This window comes from Chironomus tepperi, unplaced genomic scaffold, assembly GCF_022539635.2.
Source record: "Chironomus tepperi strain 1889 unplaced genomic scaffold, CSIRO-AGI_Ctep_v1 contig_16, whole genome shotgun sequence".
Classification (NCBI taxonomy): Eukaryota; Metazoa; Arthropoda; class Insecta; order Diptera; family Chironomidae; genus Chironomus; species Chironomus tepperi.
Window position 1 is genome coordinate 1,610,884 of NW_027226138.1, and position 20,082 is coordinate 1,630,965.

Consider the following 20,082-nt stretch of genomic DNA (forward strand, 5'->3'; position numbering starts at 1 on the left):
AATGGTATATCATTGAGAGTGCAGTATTAAGAAGGATACAAAAAAGTATAATTCATACATGGGATCACTAGCAAGAAAGAAGCGTGCCCTGAGATCAACCATAAGCATGTTCAAGTGCCTCATTTGAGTTAAACTAGCTCCCTAGAGGATGCTCTCTGCATGTTAGAGGATCTTGTCATCTATTCTATTAACCCTCAATAGCTCATTGGTAGAAACATGCGATAGGAAATCGTCTTACTTAGGATCGAGTCCCACATGGGAGCCGTTGTTTGAAATTATGCTTTTTCTGTTAGATTAACAGATTTAGTCGATATTATAACCTGACCTAAACCAGATAAAGATGTTCAGATATCTACCCAAAATTTAAGCGGGAGGGCTAATGACCCAGGTTCAATCTCAGTGAAAGCTTGGTTAAGTGTTGGTTGTTTTTTGCTGTTCTAGTCAAGTTAACTATGTTTAGAAGATTCTTGATACACAAATTGTGCCTAAAAGGAGCATTGGATTGATACACACAGGGTCATATAATGTGTAGAGTTGGAGATACTAATGTCAATCAAAATCTTTTGAATCAAAAAATATCCCATATTTTTAAAGCCTTGCTCCATTTTTGGAAAATGAATATGAACGCATTTTTTGAACTCTAAACCTTTGTTTTAAAAGCTTTGGAGATATTGACACTATAAAGCATCTTTATCAGTAAACTCTCTTAAGCAATTTAGATAACCTTACCTTCGTCTTCCGTTATCAATATAAATTAGATACGGGGGCAGGTGTAAGTGATCTTAAGTAATAAATATAACTTTAATTGGTCTAATCTAATCAATGCCTTTTGACGTACTTGGCGATATGATAATTCTTATCAAAAATTGCTATTTTTAAGCCTTGAGATTTGGCAACTTATAAAATAGGAAGAAAATTCCAGGCCGGTAGCATTTATTGTCCAAATTTAGACTCAAAATGTTGGGAAAGAGTTTATTTTTCATTTTCGCACTTTTAGTGGCTGTTAATGGCGATGGAAGAATCATCTTCCGTTTCTACCACGAGTAAGACTATTTTTAATTAAAAATTAACTGATGTAACAATATTAATAAAAAATTCCAGGCCAACATATGTGACCGATTACAATGTTATTGACTTCCATACAATCCTTAACCATCCAAACTTTGGACGCACACGTGAAACAGTAATTTTCCATTATGGTGCTGGACAAACTATTGCTACACCACAGGTACATGACGTAATCACAGCATATGCATCAAGACAACAATTCAACTTTATTGTCGTTGTCTATGACGATGTTGCAACTATTGGAACAGACGTAAGTTTCAGACATTTCTATTGAAATTTGAAAATTTAATAAAAATTTTTTTACATTGTAAATCTATACAGAATGCCAATGCACTTGCTGCAGGAATTTCATCAAGTTTGATCAACTTGTTCGACAATGGATACAGTTCAGGATTGATGAACCTTTTGGGTTTCTCACTTGGTGCTCAAATCCTTGCCAGAAGTTCAAGACAAGTCCAAAATCAATCATCACGTAGACACATTATTGGACGTCTTACTGGTCTCGATCCATGGTCTCTTGGTCCAATCAACTCAATCACAATCGGAACAATGAGCTCAGCTGATGCACAATGGGTAGAATCAATTCACACAGAAGGAGCACAACGCGGTGATCTCGAATCTCGTGGACATGTTTCATTCTTCGTTAATGGCGGTGTTGCACAACCAATGTGCACACAAGCACTTCCAACAGCAAGATGGGATTGTAGCCATGTCTTTGCTCTCTCAGTCTGGGCTGAATCTGTCCGTACAACATCATTGACTTTCGCTTCATTACGTTGTGACTCATGGGAAGAATTTGTCAGTGGACGTTGCAACACACACGAAATTGCATACATGGGACGATTGAACTCTGCATCAACATTGAGAGGATCATTCATGCTTGCTACAAACATGCAAGCACCATGGTCAAGAAATCAAGCTCAACCTTAAATTTGATATGCTCAACTTTTAAATGTGACTAATGTTCTGAATAAAAAAATATAATAATTGAAGATTTTAAAAAATGTACATGAATGTGTTAAATTTAGTGGAAATAGGAAGTGCTATTTTTGGAACTAGTGGATGTGCTTGTATTCATGGGATGAACTTTATGTCCACAGTGGTGTTTATATGTTGTTTTGGCTATGGTTTGGGGCCAGATTTGGAAAATCTACACCATATATCATTCGGGTATGCTCTAGTGTCATGTCTATGGTGTGCCTAATAAGGTCATGACTACAGGTACCCCATAGAAATTCTTTTCTATGAAATTTCGCACCCAAAGATTGATGCTTTCTGATATCAATGATTACGACTTTCAGGTATGTTCCAGTGTCATGTCAGTGGTATAGTCAATTGAATCATGACTTCAAGTACTTCATAGATTCTTGAAATTTCGCACTCAAAGATTGATTCTATCTGATTAAATGCAGATTAAATTCCATATTATTAAGAGTCTTTATCAACATCTAGCTAAGCTTAATTCCAAAAGAAATGTGTATAATTCAATTTTCGAATTAACTTGAACTCCTTCTTGCAGCATGTAGTTTGCGTAATTTTTAATACAATTCTACGAAAAACAACATAATACTACCCATGCGTGATTCAATGCAATTAGAACAAAACGAACATTTTAAAGAAATTAAAATTAAATTTTCATGAAAATGGAGAAGCAATAAAAAGTGTTTTTGTGCTTTTATTGTAATAATGAAAACCATTTTCCACGTATTTTTACCAGCCGACTATGAAACAGAGTAAAAAAAATGAATTTCATTCTTTTATTATTATTGTTTATATATAAATGGATATATAGATATGTTGTTTAAAAACAACGGTCAACGGAGCTTAAATGAAACGAAACGAAAAAAAAATACAGAAAATAACGTAAAAACTCAATGGAAAATGATGGTGAATGGGTGCCCATTAAAAATTTTATTGTTAATTTTTCGAGTATAAAACAGGGAGTAAAAACTATACGGGAGCTGCTACAAAACACATTTTCTGCATTTATTACAAGAGCATTTTAATGGTCCAGCCGTATTGTCTTGAATAAAAACGAACATATTTTGCAATTTCATCAGACTTTTAAAGTGTGAATACATTCAATCCAATTTCAGACTATGAAATGGAAATAAATGACATGACAAAAGGGGTAGGTAGATGTGTTGAGTTTAATGATCATACTTGTAGTGCTGCTATTTAATATTTCAGAAAATATGATATTTTATATAGAAGAGCTCTCGTTGTCCATGGATATGTCTCCAGGCAAATTCTATATTGAAATTTAATAAATTGTTTCAACTGATAACTTTTATCTAGATGTTTAAAGCTTTTAATTCTAATAATTTTATTGAAATGATCTTGATTGGATATAAAAGGAATTCTTAGAAGAAAAGCTTCCTTTTAGGGACGATCAGACTGCGATTAATTGACCGTATGTTTAATTATAAACTTGACAATTAATGGTAAGTTCCACAAATGTCAAGCATTTGTATAGCTTACCTGGTCGTTATTTTTACAGATCATCAAAAATTACACTGAATTTAATTTTGATGTAATGGTTTAAAAATTGATTGTTATGCTCAAACTGGTTAGTGAAAACTAGTCAGTCGTGGCATGAATGTTAGAACTGCTTTCCACATCTTTAATTGGATTTGAGAGTTTCGTCACTATTCTATACATACATCTTTCAACTTATCGACTCTGAATTGATATATCCTGTCATATGCACTTTAGGTCATTATGTTTGTGTAGATCATTGAGCTATTAAGGGTTCATAAGACCTAGATTGTGACTCCTACTTAAAAAGATAAGAACTCTACTTAGATATACTGGTCGAAATATTACCTTTTAGTCTCGGGATTGGTCCCTGGCTAGGGTAGCCAAAGTACTTGGCTAGGGTAGTTTGGCACTATTGGAGTTATTTTGAACTATTTACTGCCATGATATTCAATAAAAGTGTCTCGGCCAAAATACAGCAGATGGCCGCCATATCCCTGTTCCGATAAATTGACAAACTCGATACTTTGGGAAACCCCACTAGATGTGCTGTTATTAAAAAACAAACCATTTCAAGTTGAGAATCAAAAATCAGAGTTTTAAGTGCATGAAAAATTGTTTTCAAGAATTCCATTACTTAACAAAATTACAAAAGACGCAAACAAAACAGTCATAGAGTTTTTATTTATTAGGGGGGTAAATCCTTTAAATACTTCGATTCAATCAAAATAAGATAAGAAAAAATTCATTGATAAAAGGCTTTCACTACTCAAAGTTTGTAATATCAGTGAAGATAAAAAGTTTAGCCAGGAATAAAACGTGAGAAAATCGTGGACCCACTCGTAACATTGGACTTTATTAAAGGAATTTATAAGAAATGACAAATTATTGTAAATGAAAACTCAAGTGGACAGACTTATATTCTACTAGCTAGTATGTCTAGTTTTAAGATGACTAATGGCATCATGATGAGATCAAAATTGGCATCCATGTAGATATAAGCGTCGAAAGCCAGACGAGTAATGGTAAGTTGTCACCAGATGTCGATGGTCCTTTCCGCAATGATTGTCGTCTTTCATACGATGATCCTTTAGTTCAACCCTTAACGTACGAATATGTGCTCAATGAACATCTTAGTGGTACCAATTTGCATATTCAATTAGTGCAGTAAGATGCTCATATACTCCTATGTTAGGATCTTAAGACATAAAAAATGGAATGTATCCTGATTTAGTGTTCAATGATTTCCTACATATGCTGTCTATAAATCCATATTTGTTCAATGATTTTTGATCTTTAATCCCAAACACAATTCAGGACAATTGAATTTGGTAACTGCTGAACTACCCTCATGACAATCACCCTCATGATAATGCCGCAATGCGCCGTTCGGAAATTGCTCAATCTAAATTTAATTTCTCTAATTGAAGTTCGTAAATATCAAAGTCGACAATTAGCTGGTTTTCCCCATTTCCGAGTAGTTGCCACACAAAGTAATTGCCTTATACCATTAGTGTTGGTAAAGATTAGATAAGTTTCAAATGTGAATATTAAGCCATTAAATTTATTGAGCCTCAAAATGCGTTCTTACCCCTAAATTCATTTTTAATTACATTTATAACTAGAATGCAATTCTGTTATTCTATAAATGTTCCATGTATACTTGCGCAGGCACAACATATACTTTTTTCTTCACCTCAATACAATCGTTTAAATGTCTAATTATGAAGAGTTGGATTGTAAATGAACAACGTGACGCCAAGTCAGCGATAATGAAAGAATAAGGAAATTTTTTATGACTTTTCCAATGCATTTAATTGTTCAGGTTCCTTTCTTACATCAACATGCCTTGTATATGGATATATTTTTTTATGAATTGCATAAGTTATAAATCATTCCATTTAGTGGCAAATTGCTTCCTTAAAGTAGAAAGAAAAATATGTAAGGATATAAATATAGAACGATATTGAATAATTTTAGAACCAAGAAATGGATTGGGTCGTTCATAAATTACGTTAATGATGTTTTTAAGCCTCAATTCTACCTATTCTATAGTATTAGGTTGCCTCATAAATTCAAAGAAATGTCATCAAACTACAAGTCCTATTCAACAACTGGACATCATTCATGAATGACCCCCAAAAAGAAAAGAAAATATTTTAAAAGACACAATACAAAGAACTAAATTGCTTCCATTGGAAACTCGAATTGAATTCAAAAATCTCATTTTTCGAAAAATCATGTTTCCACTTAAGTGCTGTAGAAAATACCTTGAGGGTATGTAGGAAAAATAAAGAAGAGAATTTTTTTTTTTGCTTTTTCACATTTAAATTCCACCTACTCCTTTGCTTGATAAGGAACAACAACAATAGAGCCAAAGGAGAAGAAGAAGGGGAAAAATGGATTTTTGATTGAAACAGGAAACCTTTTCAAAAAAAAAAAAGCGCACAAAAATGAATTTAAATACCTTCATTTCAAATGGTGCACGGAAATTCTATGTTCGTAGTTACTTTTTACTTCCTCTGCTGCTGCTGCTGCTACTGTGCTGTACACGACAAATAAGACCATGTCCTATTTAAATGACATTGTTGTATGGTATGGATGAAATCTCATGATATGAAAATGAAAAAAAGGGTAGAAATTCAGGTAAAAAAGTCAATGGACAGGAGTTGACAAAGCGTATTTTGTTGTATAGACGAATGAGTCTATTTTGATTGAGTTTCATCTAAGTACTTGTAATGTCGAGTAGGCATGATTTAGAGTGGATATTGATATTGCTATACATGTAACAAATCTCCCTAGGGGCATGTTCATGATGATGGTAATTTAGATGAGTATGCTCATTGTCTGTCTTAGAAAGAGTCGAACAGGGACCTAGTTAGGGGATATTTGGTGACCAAACTCTCCCTCTTTGACAAACAGACCGAAACTTATGTCATCAACAACTACAGATCCTTGCTTGAGGACAAACACCTTAAAAACCTAAACGCGTTAACTCTTTTACTACCAATGATGGCTTAACACAGCCATAAGATTTCCAGAACGATCTTAACCATTAACGATGCTGAAGAGCCTTAAAAAGTCATTAAAATCATCTTACCTTAATAAAATCCTTTAAGTTTACGTCAAATAATTACTCAAAATGAACAAAATGCAGCCATAAGAACATCTTTTACACATAAAAATCTACAAACTTTCCATTTTTCGAAGGATAAGAAGAAGGATATAAAAAATGCTGATGTTTTGTTGTTAAAAAATCATCATCATGACTGTTATTACGCTATTATTTTGTATGTGAATGACATTTACAATGCGATACGTGAATTCATTGAAGATTTCAAGAGTCATTAAAAGTTTAAGTGCGCCAAGCAATAAACCTCACATTGTTTTTCATGCTGAATGTATAATATTCATTTTACATCATATGGATATGAGCTACATGTATGAATTGTCATTAGATTTAAACAATGCGTAATGTAAATAAAGTAATTGAAAAATTCCATCTCTGACAAATTGAAATGGATGATGATACTTGGATATGGAGAGAGAACTCCACCGAGAACTTTTAATGATGATGCTAATGTCTGAAAAGTGCAGGTAGAATGCTAATTAAATAAACGCCATGAGATGCTATGTTTCCATAACTATAATTTTATTAAAAAAGCTTTTTCATTCAATTTACATTTTTTTTAGTATTTTTAGGTATTTAGATTTTTACTTACAGAATTCAATTTTTTGTTCTCATTTTTTTTGAAATTATTTTAGTTAAATATATATAATTTTCATCGTCATTAATATTATCAATAGATCTTAAACGACTAAATTTTTTATTTTATCATTTTTTTTTTTTGTAATTTTTCACTTAAAATTTTTCATATTTTGTAAAATATATTTTCACAAAGTTATTTCATCCATTTTAAAGGTAAATAAGTTCTTCTTCTTCTGTTCTTTTGTAATTTTTATTTATCTTATTATGTTAGCTTTTTAAAATTATATTAAATTTTCAAAATAATTCTTATCCCTTTTTTTTTTTTTGGTTCTTTAAAAAGTAAATTTATTTAGTTTTAACCTAAAAGATTTTTTTTTGTTTGCAAATCTAATTATGATCCTTAAATTTGACTTAAATGCAAGCTGGTGTCATGCGTGGGGAAATCAGGGGTGTGTTTTTCAATATTTTCATATTTTTTTTGTCAATTTTTAGATTTTAGACTCAAAGATTTTTCATTTGTCGCTTTGGGTTGTTCACTTATTCCGTAACGTATAAAATCTACTTAATGGCACCCATCCCCTCCCCCTTATGCTATCCGTAGCAAAATGCAGACGTAACCAAATCTAAAACCCAACCTACCCCTTTGCCGCATTAGAATGTTACGTAATAAGTGAACAATCTTGTTATGAAGATTGAAGGTTCCATCTTTAGGCTAATACAGTTAACTTTATTACAAATTATATTTTATGTCATAATGTAATTATTGTTAGAGGCCATTCATTTATTACCCCGAATAAAACAGGCACAATCGTAAATCTACCCACATGTCAGAGCTACACCGGCCTGGTTGTAGATTTAATTTGAATCCGATACCAAGTCAGAATCATACAAGCCTGGAACTGGATTTTTGCTCGGTAAAATAATTTGTGGAAAATGGTTGTGGAAACTGATCTGTACGACCAGCGAAGTAAGAAGTAAGTAAATGGTTTTTGGTGTTCGGGTATTTTCGCAATTTAATGAAGGTATGCGAATACAATTTTGTGAGGAAATTTTGTTTCGAAGGGATGCTCGTTACTATCTTTAAAAACGTGACAGCCTCCTTACTCAATACTTTGTAGGAAACAACTGACAAGCAACCTTGAGATCTGAAGTCGGCAAGCAACCATTCTAAAATTCTTAAATTTAGGTAAAAATTCTTAATTAAATCTTAATGATCATAAAGATGAAAGAAATGTAAAAATAAAGAAGCTAATTTTGAAATGTTCTTACAAATACACTGAAAAACACACCCCTTAGGCTTAGTTAAGATTTTTTTGGTATCATTCATTAAAGGTTTTGTCATGAACAGTATTTTACAGATTTAGATGAGTTTTTGATAGATTTTTTCTAGTTAATTTAAATTTCTTTGAATTTTCATATTTTACTTGAATCTTTATTGGGCAGTGAACCCAACTATTTTGAAAAATGTACACATATAGTGGTATAGTTCATCCCCAAGGGTCAAACGCTATCGTAAAAATTGTGATTACATTTAATATTCTCACGTTTTTGAAATCACTCGAAAAATCCTCATGATCAATCCGACACAATCCGGTAAATGTCACATTATTCATGGCAACCAAATGGCCATATACCATTCAAGTTTCTGCTACATGGTGTCGTGTCCAAGTGACTGCCAAATGGCGTCCAAGTAGCAAATTTCTTGTTAAATGTCAAGAAAATTGCCACTTAGATGCCTTGTAGCTACCATCAGACTGCCATAAAAAACTTGAGCCAATCTTTCGTTTAAAAGTCACGATTTCTCCAATTTTTACTTAAGCGTCTGACTCTTAAGTGCTTCTTAGTTTGAGCTTCACTGCCCTAAGAGAATCTCAAAGATATATTCAAGAAATTGGATTTAGGTGCCGCATGGTCGTTATTAATATATCATTAAAATTTATTAACTTTTGCACAAAATTCCTCATTATTTTTAATTATTTCCAGACAATTTCCTCCCTCACATCATTAACTACCAAAAGGTTATAGTTAAACAAATATCTCATCTGATTCTAGCCCCCCATGTGTAAATTTAAAATTAATTTTTAATTTCTTACACCTGCCTCAATTAATAGCCCAAAAAAATATTTTATTCTCTTACATAGCTTACAATAAAAGTCTTCTTCATGCATCACACATTCATTCATTCCTCTTGTTCATTCTGCGTGATAATAGAATGACACCAGTTGCTATAGCATTGTAATATTAAAATTTTTTGTTCTTTTCTTACATTTTCTTTTTTCTCATATGCCTGTTGAATTATCGAAGGAAAGCATTTAATGTGCTGTAACTATGTGATACTAAAGCCAAAACTAAAATCCATAATGATTGACTACATATTTTAGTTGCTGATGAGCGTATCCAACTTAAATCAAAGCCAATAAATTCACGTGTTGATGGATGTTCAAGCTGTTCACGATATTCTTGTGGACATGGTAATTCACGTTTCTGTAGAGTCAACAAATTAACCTTCTCATCGTCATTACTTTCATCATCACTGTAATCAGTTTGTTGTTTCAAAACATTTTCATATCCAACATCCAAACTTGGCTTTTCATCTCTAGGCTTTCGACAATCAATCTCCTCCAATGAATATCTCAATTCAAAATTTTTCGTACGATTTCTCAAATCATAAATCCATGCGAGTCGACAATCACAAATGAAGTCGTTATCTATTGAAAAAGGACGAAAAGAAGTAATAAAAAATTTAAATTTCAATTCCTTAAAGTTATGCAAAAAATAAGAAAATTTGAATTCTTTTCGTCTCCCCTATTAAGATCATTAGAATTTTCGAGAACTTTTTTGAACTCTCGACTGCAAATAATAAAAAAAGAAAACTTTTCTATAAAGATGTTGGAAAATATTTAATTTAAGAAGTAAACTTATACTTTAAATATGAAGACTTCTTCTTTTTATACCAAGAAAACCTTGAAGATATATTAATAGCAGGATGCGGAAAAGTAAATGAATTTTGTAATATTTTTTATTACTTTTTACTGTCAGAGAATGTTTAAAAGACTTAAGGATGTCAAGGGAAACGCTGGAGCATTTATAAGAAGAGTGTTTAAATAGTTTGAATCAGTCTGAATTTGCACTGGGACTTTTTGTTGGATTTTATATTAAAGTATTAGAAAGTGGCAATCTTAATATAGTCGTTTAGAAATACATAATATGCACATTGCAATGTTAAGCAGCTATGTGTCCCTGTGGAGAAATTGGCAATGCACTGGACTCAAATTAGACATGGCAATAGGAAAGACGTTGGGTCGAATCCTACGGTCTGCAAATTTTATTCTTTTTCAGAACTGCAAAATGTATACGATTAAGATGAAATTGGAGTTCTGAGCAACGTCAGATTAAAGAACGAATTACAAACTGTAAACGAACCCAAGTGAACAAAAGTACGTTACAACTTGTTAATATTAAGTCAATGCCAAGTTGATGACTAAATCTAAAATATTTTTGTCCGCGCTAATATCCACTTGGGAAAAGCATAAAAACTAACAATGCACCAGAGCTCGATGTTGATTGAATTTCATATAAAGTCTTGTCGACTTTTGCTGTAGAAAAAATCCAGAATTTTGGAGGCCTCCAAAAAATAAGTGAATCCCGGCTTCCAAATAGAGACCTGCCAAATCTGAATATGTATTGTCAGTATGCAATTGGGTTAATTGTAAGCGACATTGATTGCCAAAATATTCTATCAATATGATTTATCATCGTCGCATTTCCATAGACACATAGACGTATGTAAATAATGCAATTTAAAGAAGTTAGAGGGTATTTTGACTCGAACAAACTTTAAATTACTCCAAACATCTAGTTCAAACTTGTTTAAAGACATGCAACAGCAGGAATATGACTGAAGAATGAAAAATAAACCAGTAGAATGAGTTGTTATGGTTGCAACCAGTACGGTGTCTTAAAGAAGTGGAATCTGGGATATCGAGTTATATGTAGGCGAATATGCCAGTGGAAATGCTAAGCAACAGACAAGATATCCTTATCATACTTTAGTGAGTACGTAGTTTCGATCCTCATTTAAATGAAGTAGTACTGCGCAACCTTTAAGTATTTGCGGCACACCTTAGTGGTGGCCGTTGAGAGAATCCGCACACGACTTAAGTTTCATTTTATTTCCAAATTTTCTTAGCGACACACAGATTTGTCACTACTGAAATAGAGTGTAGGACATATTAGGAGTGGAAATTGATAACTCATAGCCAGTCATTTGACCAATGAAGTAAGTCCGAGTGGACAATAATGTCATTTTCTCTGAAATGTTTTATAAAATTTGCTATTATTCGATAGTTGGTTTAGTTATTGACTATACATTATGTCAAGTTGTCTACTGGAAAAGTAAGTAAGTTGTCGAAACGACAATGGATTTGCACAATGGCGATAACATTACAGACAGGAACAGAAATGTTTAATAGAAGCTAATCCAGAACTAATAGTTTGACCACAAAAAAAGCCAATCTAAATTTTGACATCGTAAAGGTTTAAGACTTCAAAAATACTGTTCTTGGTTATTATGTTTGAAATATCCAAACATCGTATCGTCCGAATTTCCAAGTTGCCAAAGCTTTCAAATAATGATCCTCTTTTGCAATAAACTTTCTTTGATATTTGTCCGTCAATCGTTTTAAAAAGAAAATATGATGAACTGAGAGAAAAAAAAGAAAAATATTTATTTCCTTTCCTTTTCCTTCATTATAAATCTATATACATATTCAATACAGAGCATTTTCATTCGAATCATCCGGGAAATAAAAGAGAAAAAACCCATTTGAATGAGATGATAAAAAAAAACTTTTTAACGAGCTGAACTTTTATGTGCTTTTCATGATCGATTAGTTCTCAAAAAATAGAAGTTTTCAATCAAATAATTATGCTGCTTTTGGCTATATTGAGGATATTTCAAAATGAGAAAACATGGTGAAAATTATTTAAAGTGATACAATAGGCACAAAAAGCCCGCGGGATCATTTTCAGTATTTTACGGTTCATTGATAGTTATTATAGGATGTGGATTTTCCATATCGTTTGAAATAATTTTTTTCTCAATTTGTGGCATTGCCAGCAAATTAGTTTTAATTAGGCACACAATTTTTTTTGCCACATTTATAAATTCATTTCATTTATGCTTTTGCTGATTTTGGTGGCATAAACATAAATTTTTATTTTATATCACTATGATAATGATTTGATCACGTATTCAATCTCAACCGTATGAATATTATTAGCACGAAATTAGTTTTTTTTTGTGCTGTGTGTTAGGATTATAAAAAAATATTATTGATGAGTTTGGGGGGTGATAAAAATAAATAAAATAAATATAGAAATTACCTTTGATGAGCATCATGCTAGTGTGATTAACGAGATTATTCATCAGGGGTTGTATTGTGATCATGGTGACAGATTCCAATGAATTTCTCATGAGATTTAAATATGTTAATGCAGGTGTCGGTGCAAATGTTCCAGGTTCAAGTGATCTCAATCTATTGTAGTCTAACTTTAAACGTTTTAAATTATTCAGTCCATCAAATGCCCTTCCGGTTATAATCTGAAATGTAAAAAGGATTTTATTTGCTTGAGAAATTTATCGAATTGGCTTATTGATTTAGGCATTTTGTGGGTCAGTGCATAAATGTGTATTTTATGTTACTTTAAATTATGGTAAAGGATTGACATTTCAATGTTGGTATTAAAGGAAACTAAATTTCCGCAAATATCGGATGGGGTTATACACAAGTTAAGTCTGCTCTTAAATGGAATTGTTGAGTTTTTGTGGCGAAAATGAACAGAATTGATAGTGGGTTCCCTTCAGTCATTTGTCGTCTTCTTTTATCGGCAACCAACAGCGACCGGTCAATTGGAAAGTGTCTCTAGCAAGCAACCGCTGCTAAATGCTTGTTGTAGCTGATATTCTACAGGCTACTGCCGATTGCCGCCGGCTATCTGCTAACTTTGAAAATGAATCAAAAAAATGTTCTTTCATGTTTTCATCGGAAGCATCTAGTCTATTAAACATTTTGACATCCATCAATTTATTTATAGATTAATTGGGTGCCAAATTTTCTAGGAATTGAGGTACGTTTTAAGAATTAGACTAGGCATGACTCATTTTAAAAATCTCTAAAATACAGATATCGTTGCCAAATTGAGATGTTGGACACCGCAAATGTGAAACTATATTGAATTCCGTTATAAGTGCGTATTAAGTTAACATCGATTCAGGATTTTCTGCGTATCATGCTTCTTCCTAAGCTATTATCATATAGAATAATTCCAATTTAATAACGTCATAAATCACAAAAAAATTTCTCCAAAACATTAGACATCACATATATATATGCACCCTTAATCATTTCCTCGGACTAGACCGTGATTTAATAAAAAAAACTTCCTCCATGGTTGATTGAAACTAAATAGTAGATTTATGTAGGCAAACAATTTCCCAATGTGTAACAATAAATATTTATTATAAGAAAGTAATGATCCGATAATATTGTGAGATAATTTAATGCTCAGCAAGGATAATTTATTTCAAAATTTATAGTTTTTTAAATTTTTGCTTACACTGTCTATACCAACATTTGCCCTCCCGTCGATTTAACGTTGCAAATTACATTTTATTATATTATGAGCGCAGAAGTTAGTTTCCGATATCAAGGGGGACTCATAATGTAAGTGAACGAGTGTGCATGAATGCTACAAAAAAAGGAAGGAATTTATTTTTGTGTCGGGTGTAAGGAAATAAAAAAGAGAACTGCAACTGTTCTGTGCTATTTTTTTCAATTTTCTGTCTTTCCCAATGCCTCACATATATTTTATGATTTTCATCAAAGGCATGATAAAAAGAGTCGTATTGAATATCAGCAAACCTTCCATGAAACGATAAATTTTTGTGTACTCATATTTTTTTTTCTGCTTGCTCTTGCATGTCTATAAGACAGCATATAGTGAACATACTAAAGATATCATCATCATCGTAATCATCATCCCTAAGCACATCATATATTTGTTAAATTCATTGAATATTTATGTGTTCGCTCATGAGTTGTCATTTTATTTATGATCATGGGCTATCATAGTTTTCTTTTTTATGATTTGTTATGGCTTGCAACAAAGCATAAATTTAGTTTTTTTTACTTCGCTTTAACTTTTTCTTTCTGGCACAGTAAATAGAAACTTTTTTATTCTTGCATCTATTTTTTTCCGTCCTCCCTTGATAATGAATTATTTATGTTTATTCTTCTTCTTTATTCTTCTATTCTTAGTTCTTTTCTCTCTTGCTGCCATCGGCAGAATAAAAAAATGTCATAGTTCTACAGTCGATAATATCGTAATGTAATGTGGTGGCATGATTTTCATTCTTTCTAAGGAAAAAAAAAAAGTTTCATGGCTGCTTTCTTATGCGCCTGGTGAGAGGGAAATAAATAATTTCTGCCTGTTCATAAATCTTTAATAAGTAGCAAGTCTCAAGCATATTCAGTTTTATTCGACGAATGTTTGTACGTGAACGTATACAGTTTCAGGGTTGTCGTAGAATCGATTTTGGGGACACTTTTTTGAATAAGATTAATCAGGGGTGTTGGCATTGATGGTTGCATTTTGTATCAGTTGCAAATGTGACACAGAGCATGGATGAGGTTTGGAAATTGTTGAAGAGAGAAGGGAGTTTGACATCATAACCTCCTCCAGATACGCCTCTAGTATTCCAAATCCCAGAGGTAAATTAGGGACAACATAGTCAGCCGCGGGTGGAAATGATGATTATCATTGAGAACTTCATGGAAAGGCAAAGAATTGAGATGTTGCAATAATGTGTTTCTCCAAATTCATCCATTTATTAATATTGCCAGATAGACATGGTTACAGCAAATCGAGGATTATTGATCTCTTTGGCCTTCTCATGGTGAATATTGCTACTCGATCTAAATGAGAGCGTTCAACAGGCCTGCCTGAAAGGCTTCACCTGGATCCCTAGTTCCAAGCCAGGCTGTATGATAATAATAACGTTGCCAATTGAAATTCACAATTGTAACATTAAGAAAGGACCTTAAGTTTTATTGTATATCAATAGGAACAGGCCAATTAAAGACACTTGATCCCGGTCCCGGTCTCTTTCTTGAACTCAAACACCTTCTTGATCTCGCGTATGAGTTGGATATTGACAGCAATGAGGAATTAAAACATAAATATGATCACTGGAAAAAGGATTATTAAAGTAAGAAGCAGTAGCAAAGTACTGAATAGCATTCCCAATCACAGGATTGAATTGCATAAAATCCTGGAATCAATCCCAAGATTCAATTCAATTCACCATCCCTGCATCCCACTCTCATATCATACATATTTGAAGAGAAGAGAGAAAAAATTTTAATTAAATTTTATTTTCATTTTCATTCCGAGGATATTTACACTTCGTGTTAAAATTTGTGCGATTCTTGCTGTTTGTGGGAGTAAAGTTTAAGTGTGCCAATAACTCATGTTGAGTTATTGATAGCGAACCAATAAAAGCAAACTTTTTTTTTTTTCATATTTTCAACATCTTTATGGAATTATAAAGTTGGTGCTAGTTATATAGAAACGAGAAACGAAATGACATGAAAAAATATTACAGTTACATTTGTTAATGACATAAGCTTCTGTAGAAAGCTATCAACGACAAGGGATTAAAAGCTTTTTAACACAAAAAGCTCCATAAAAGTTGAGACATGCGATGACAGTAAAAATTTAAAGTAATGTAAGTTAGATCGCTAAAATTACATGAATGGCATTACAACTATGTAATGTCTATATCATTAGAAATTAATTCCATTAAAGCACCTACAAGAATCCCTCGCACGAATCTGTCAGTATAATCAATGAAGGAGAAAATTCCTTTTAATTTTCGAGCCTGTCGTGAGCGGTGAAACGACACTTTTGTGTTTATTAACATAGGCGAGATGAGGCAAAAATTCCCTTTGGTAATGATACTCGGCATTAAATTATCATAAAAAAGCCAAGTCAAGCAGATGAGTGAGTGAGATAGAGAGAGAATATAGGGAGACAAAAGAAGCATATTTGTCGCTTATTTGTTATATCATTTTGTATGAACAGAATAAGAGGCAGAGCAGGCAGGAAAGTAAGCAGTCGACAAACAAAACGTTTGTTAATGGGATGAATTTAATTAAAATCTACGTGACACATCATTGTACTTGAAAATACTAAAAAGTGTGGCGCGTTTTTCTTTTTTTAATTTCTCTGTGTGCCACAGTGTGTTTAACAACTAAACATTTGTAGCAGGAGAACATTTCTTTTTTTTTTTTTTGTGTATGTCGGGAATTTTATTTTTTGATGAGGCGTGTCAAATTGTGGAAATGTGTCCAAAATGTCACGGAACATTTTCAAAGTTGGCAATAAGAATGTCACATTTGACATCATATACTCAACATTCCTTAACTGTTTAAATGTATGCCATAAATGACAGAAATAACAGCATCAAATTCCGTACAAAACATGTCAAGATGTATTTTTACTTGTGTGGAGATCGATCATAAGTGATGTCTGAATTTTACGGGGATGTTGGAAGGGTTGCTTGAAGTATTGGTTTTGGTGAAGTTTTGAGACCGGGACATAAACGAGACCGACATCAAGAACAAGATATGGACCGAGAACGAAACTGGGACCAAGACCGGAACCGGGATCAATACAGGGATCGAAAGCGAGATCTAAATTGAGAACGAGATTGGGACCGAGAGTAAGACCTAAACTGAGAGACCCGAACCGAGAACATGTTACGGACCGAGAAGGAGACCCGGACTGAGAACGAGACCTGGACTCAGAAGGAGACTCGGACTGAGAAGAAGACCCGGACTAAGAACGAGACCCGGACGGTGAGACCTGGAACAAGAACGAGATCAGAACTGAGAACGATACTGAGACCGAGAAAGAGTCCGGAACCGAAACTAAAACCAGGACATAGAATGAGACTGAGACCGAGCTTGGGACCGAGAACGAGACCGAGGCTAGAAGTTCTTCGAAGTTTCGATCTCGAGTTACTGGAAAGTCTTGATCTTTTGAATCCTTAGCTTTTGGGATCTGTGGCACTTGACAGAATGTTTCTTATTAAGAATTATGAGAAGTTAAATATGATGACGTCAACTATGAACGCCCTCAACATAAAATTACTTCCAAACTTCTCATTTTCCTTGACTGATATCAGAAAAAAAAAAACTTTTTTGATATCAGAATAATTTTTTTGCGCGTTATTTTTTATGAGTTGGTACATCCTTGAAAAAAACACATCATAAATACGTTCATGAGGATAAATATCAGTCATGGAAATGTTTCTTTATAAAAATTTTCCCATAATCTATTCATTGCCACCCATATGCTTATGTATTTAATTCGCATAAAGCACAAGCAAGTCGTCATACAAACAAACCCATTTTCGCGTAAATTACCTCGAATTATAACCCTCACAAAATTTTGTAGCGGAATTAATTTTCATTAAAAAAAAAATACAATTTTTTTTCTGTGTGACCGCCATTTATGTTGAAAAATTAAAATATAAATGTGAAAAGTGCGCTTAATTACATACAATTACACAGAATAAAAAGCATAATTAGCAGTAACAGCTGAAAATTAGTTGTAATACAAAATATAAACATAAGTAAAGTAAATTACCTCAATAACATTGTGACCCAAATCTAATTCAATGAGACTCCAGAGTTCAGAGAACATGTTGTCACCCAAATATCTCAATTTATTGTTGTCAAGCTTGAGTATACATAAGTTGCCGAGACCTTTGAATGTCTCACGTGTTATCACATCAATAATATTGTGACTTAATACGAGTTCACTTAGTTTATCGAGATTCTCAAATGTATCCTCATGTAACATCTCGATGCGGTTACGCTCCATATTCAAACGACTCAAATTTGGTAAGTTGATAAATGCAAACGGATCAATCTCATAAATTTCATTACGACATATGCTTAGCTCCTGTAGCTCCATATGATTTGCAAATGCATATGCACTGATGATTCTAATTTGATTATTTGGTAGTGAAATATTGTGTATTCGTGTAAAATTTCCAAACGCGAAACCAAATATTTCATGAATTTGAGCGTATTCGATTGTCAATTTCTCCAAGTGTTTCAACGGTTGAATGACAGATGTAGGAATGAAAGATAAATTACCAGAACCGTGAACTGAAAACACTAAACTTTGTAATTGGGTTTGTGTATGAAATGCTGTCCAATCTGGATCACGAATTGACAAATCAGAACGAAATATCCAACATTCTGCTTTATGTACTTTCCCATTGTCATTATTATCAGGCGTACAATGACACATCAGCTTCATATCACGTTGCTTCGAACATAAATTAATTGGCATGACTTTTGACTCGATAATATGATGTTGCTGTGATGCAAGTGATGATGGCTCGCGATGTTTCTTACGATCTCGTTCACGATGACGACTCTCTATCGGCATAGCACATAGATAGAGTAAAATTATTGTATAAAGCATGTGACTTAATGCTGCCATTTTTATTTTCATCGATCTATCTTCTCTCACACACGTTTTTTGACTGTCGTTCAGCTTGCAAATTCTATCATTTGATTCAATTTATCAACATATATGCTAGTCTGTTGTTTGAAGTTTGCAGTTCTTGCTCCTATCCTTTTTGGTTATTTATGTAGTTTATTCTTTCAATTTTTTATCTCTTCCTTCTTGTGCTTACCGCTATATCTTCACTTTGCCCGCACGACACTGACACAATAAAACTTTTACCGTTATTATCTGCAAAAAAATAGAATACAAGAGAGTGTTAATGTAGATCATAAATCTTAGGTCATAAATAAATTTAAAGAGAAACTGAAAATGGAAAATTTCCTTTTCTTTCTTTTTTTGCACGTTGCAGGAGAAATGCATGCAGTATATGATGTTTTTTTTGCTTAAACTAGTTATATCTCTCGTAAAACTTTATGTCATGTATTTTGAGTACAGTATGGAATTTATTAAAATTGACTGTATGTGAATCTTGTAAAAAGGTTGAGAACCTTGCAAGAGGTCAATTTGGTAGGATAAATGCTGGTTTATTAAGGATATAAATGAAATTTAAGGTTGCTTATTTTTGGGGTTAAATGCTCAGGTGTAGAGTAGATCGACACATGATTGAGGATTATCTTGATATAGACTTGAATTTTTGGTAATGTCAAGGAGACTGTTGCTTACAAAATTCGATGAAATTTATGTCGATTTTGAGCTTTGATGGAAAGAGGTTGACAATGTGGCTGAGCAGAAGTATGGCAAATTTAGTGTTGATTGCCCGAGGGACACAAATGAAGATGGCTCCATCATGAAACTTTAATGACTCTGCTAAATTTGCTAATTTAACAGCCTTATGGGCGCCAAACAGTGACGGCTTCGATGGTGTTGATAAAAGCGGTTTAACAGAGCCTTTAAAGCTTTAATGCGGAACATTCTTTATTTGTGTCGCTCGGGTTGGGACATTGAAATTCTAATTTTCTAGGATTTTGGATTAAAATCTTCTTGAGATCGAAACCAGAGCTTGAAATAGACTTGGATTTTGCACTGTAAAGCCTTTTTTAATGGACTCAACTTTATATGAAATTGAAGGCTCTGATGAATTCAATTTTATTTCCACTCAATCACTCTTAAAAGCTCAAATTTCCAGATCAACCAAAAATCATTTTGAGGATACCAGAATCACCCAAAAACCACAGTGTTCAATCAACTTGAACAGAAGAGCTTAAAACAATATTGAATAA

General features: G+C 33.0%; 2 protein-coding genes across 2 annotated transcripts in view; one reads left to right on the forward strand and one right to left on the reverse strand.

The window, feature by feature from the left end:
- Nucleotides 1-898: 898 nt before the first annotated feature.
- LOC139092146 (lipase member H-B-like) lies at nucleotides 899-2,076 on the forward strand. The gene is made up of 3 exons (XM_070642459.1): nucleotides 899-1,043; nucleotides 1,102-1,318; nucleotides 1,390-2,076. Exons 1-3 carry the CDS (start codon nucleotides 958-960, stop codon nucleotides 1,996-1,998), a joined length of 912 nt encoding a protein of 303 aa, XP_070498560.1. The 5' UTR covers nucleotides 899-957; the 3' UTR covers nucleotides 1,999-2,076.
- Nucleotides 2,077-8,862: 6,786 nt separating this feature from the next.
- Nucleotides 8,863-20,082, reverse strand: part of LOC139092684 (connectin-like) — a 62,408-nt gene continuing 51,188 nt past the window's right edge. Inside the window, exons 2-4 of the mRNA XM_070643200.1 lie at nucleotides 17,969-19,090; nucleotides 12,641-12,857; nucleotides 8,863-9,963 (exon numbers count right to left, since the gene is read on the reverse strand). Coding sequence (XP_070499301.1) covers nucleotides 9,551-9,963; nucleotides 12,641-12,857; nucleotides 17,969-18,847 — 1,509 coding nt within the window. The 5' untranslated portion in view covers nucleotides 18,848-19,090 and the 3' untranslated portion in view covers nucleotides 8,863-9,550. The remainder of the gene's footprint in view (nucleotides 9,964-12,640; nucleotides 12,858-17,968; nucleotides 19,091-20,082) is intronic.

Bases quoted from the DNA above. Each gene is read 5' to 3' on its own strand.
- LOC139092146 (XM_070642459.1), top strand. From the start codon at position 958: ATGTTGGGAAAGAGTTTATTTTTCATTTTCGCACTTTTAGTGGCTGTT. The intron at 1,044-1,101 runs GTAAGACTATTT...AAAAAATTCCAG, and splicing joins ATCTTCCGTTTCTACCACGA to GCCAACATATGTGACCGATT. The intron at 1,319-1,389 runs GTAAGTTTCAGA...AAATCTATACAG, and splicing joins TTGCAACTATTGGAACAGAC to AATGCCAATGCACTTGCTGC.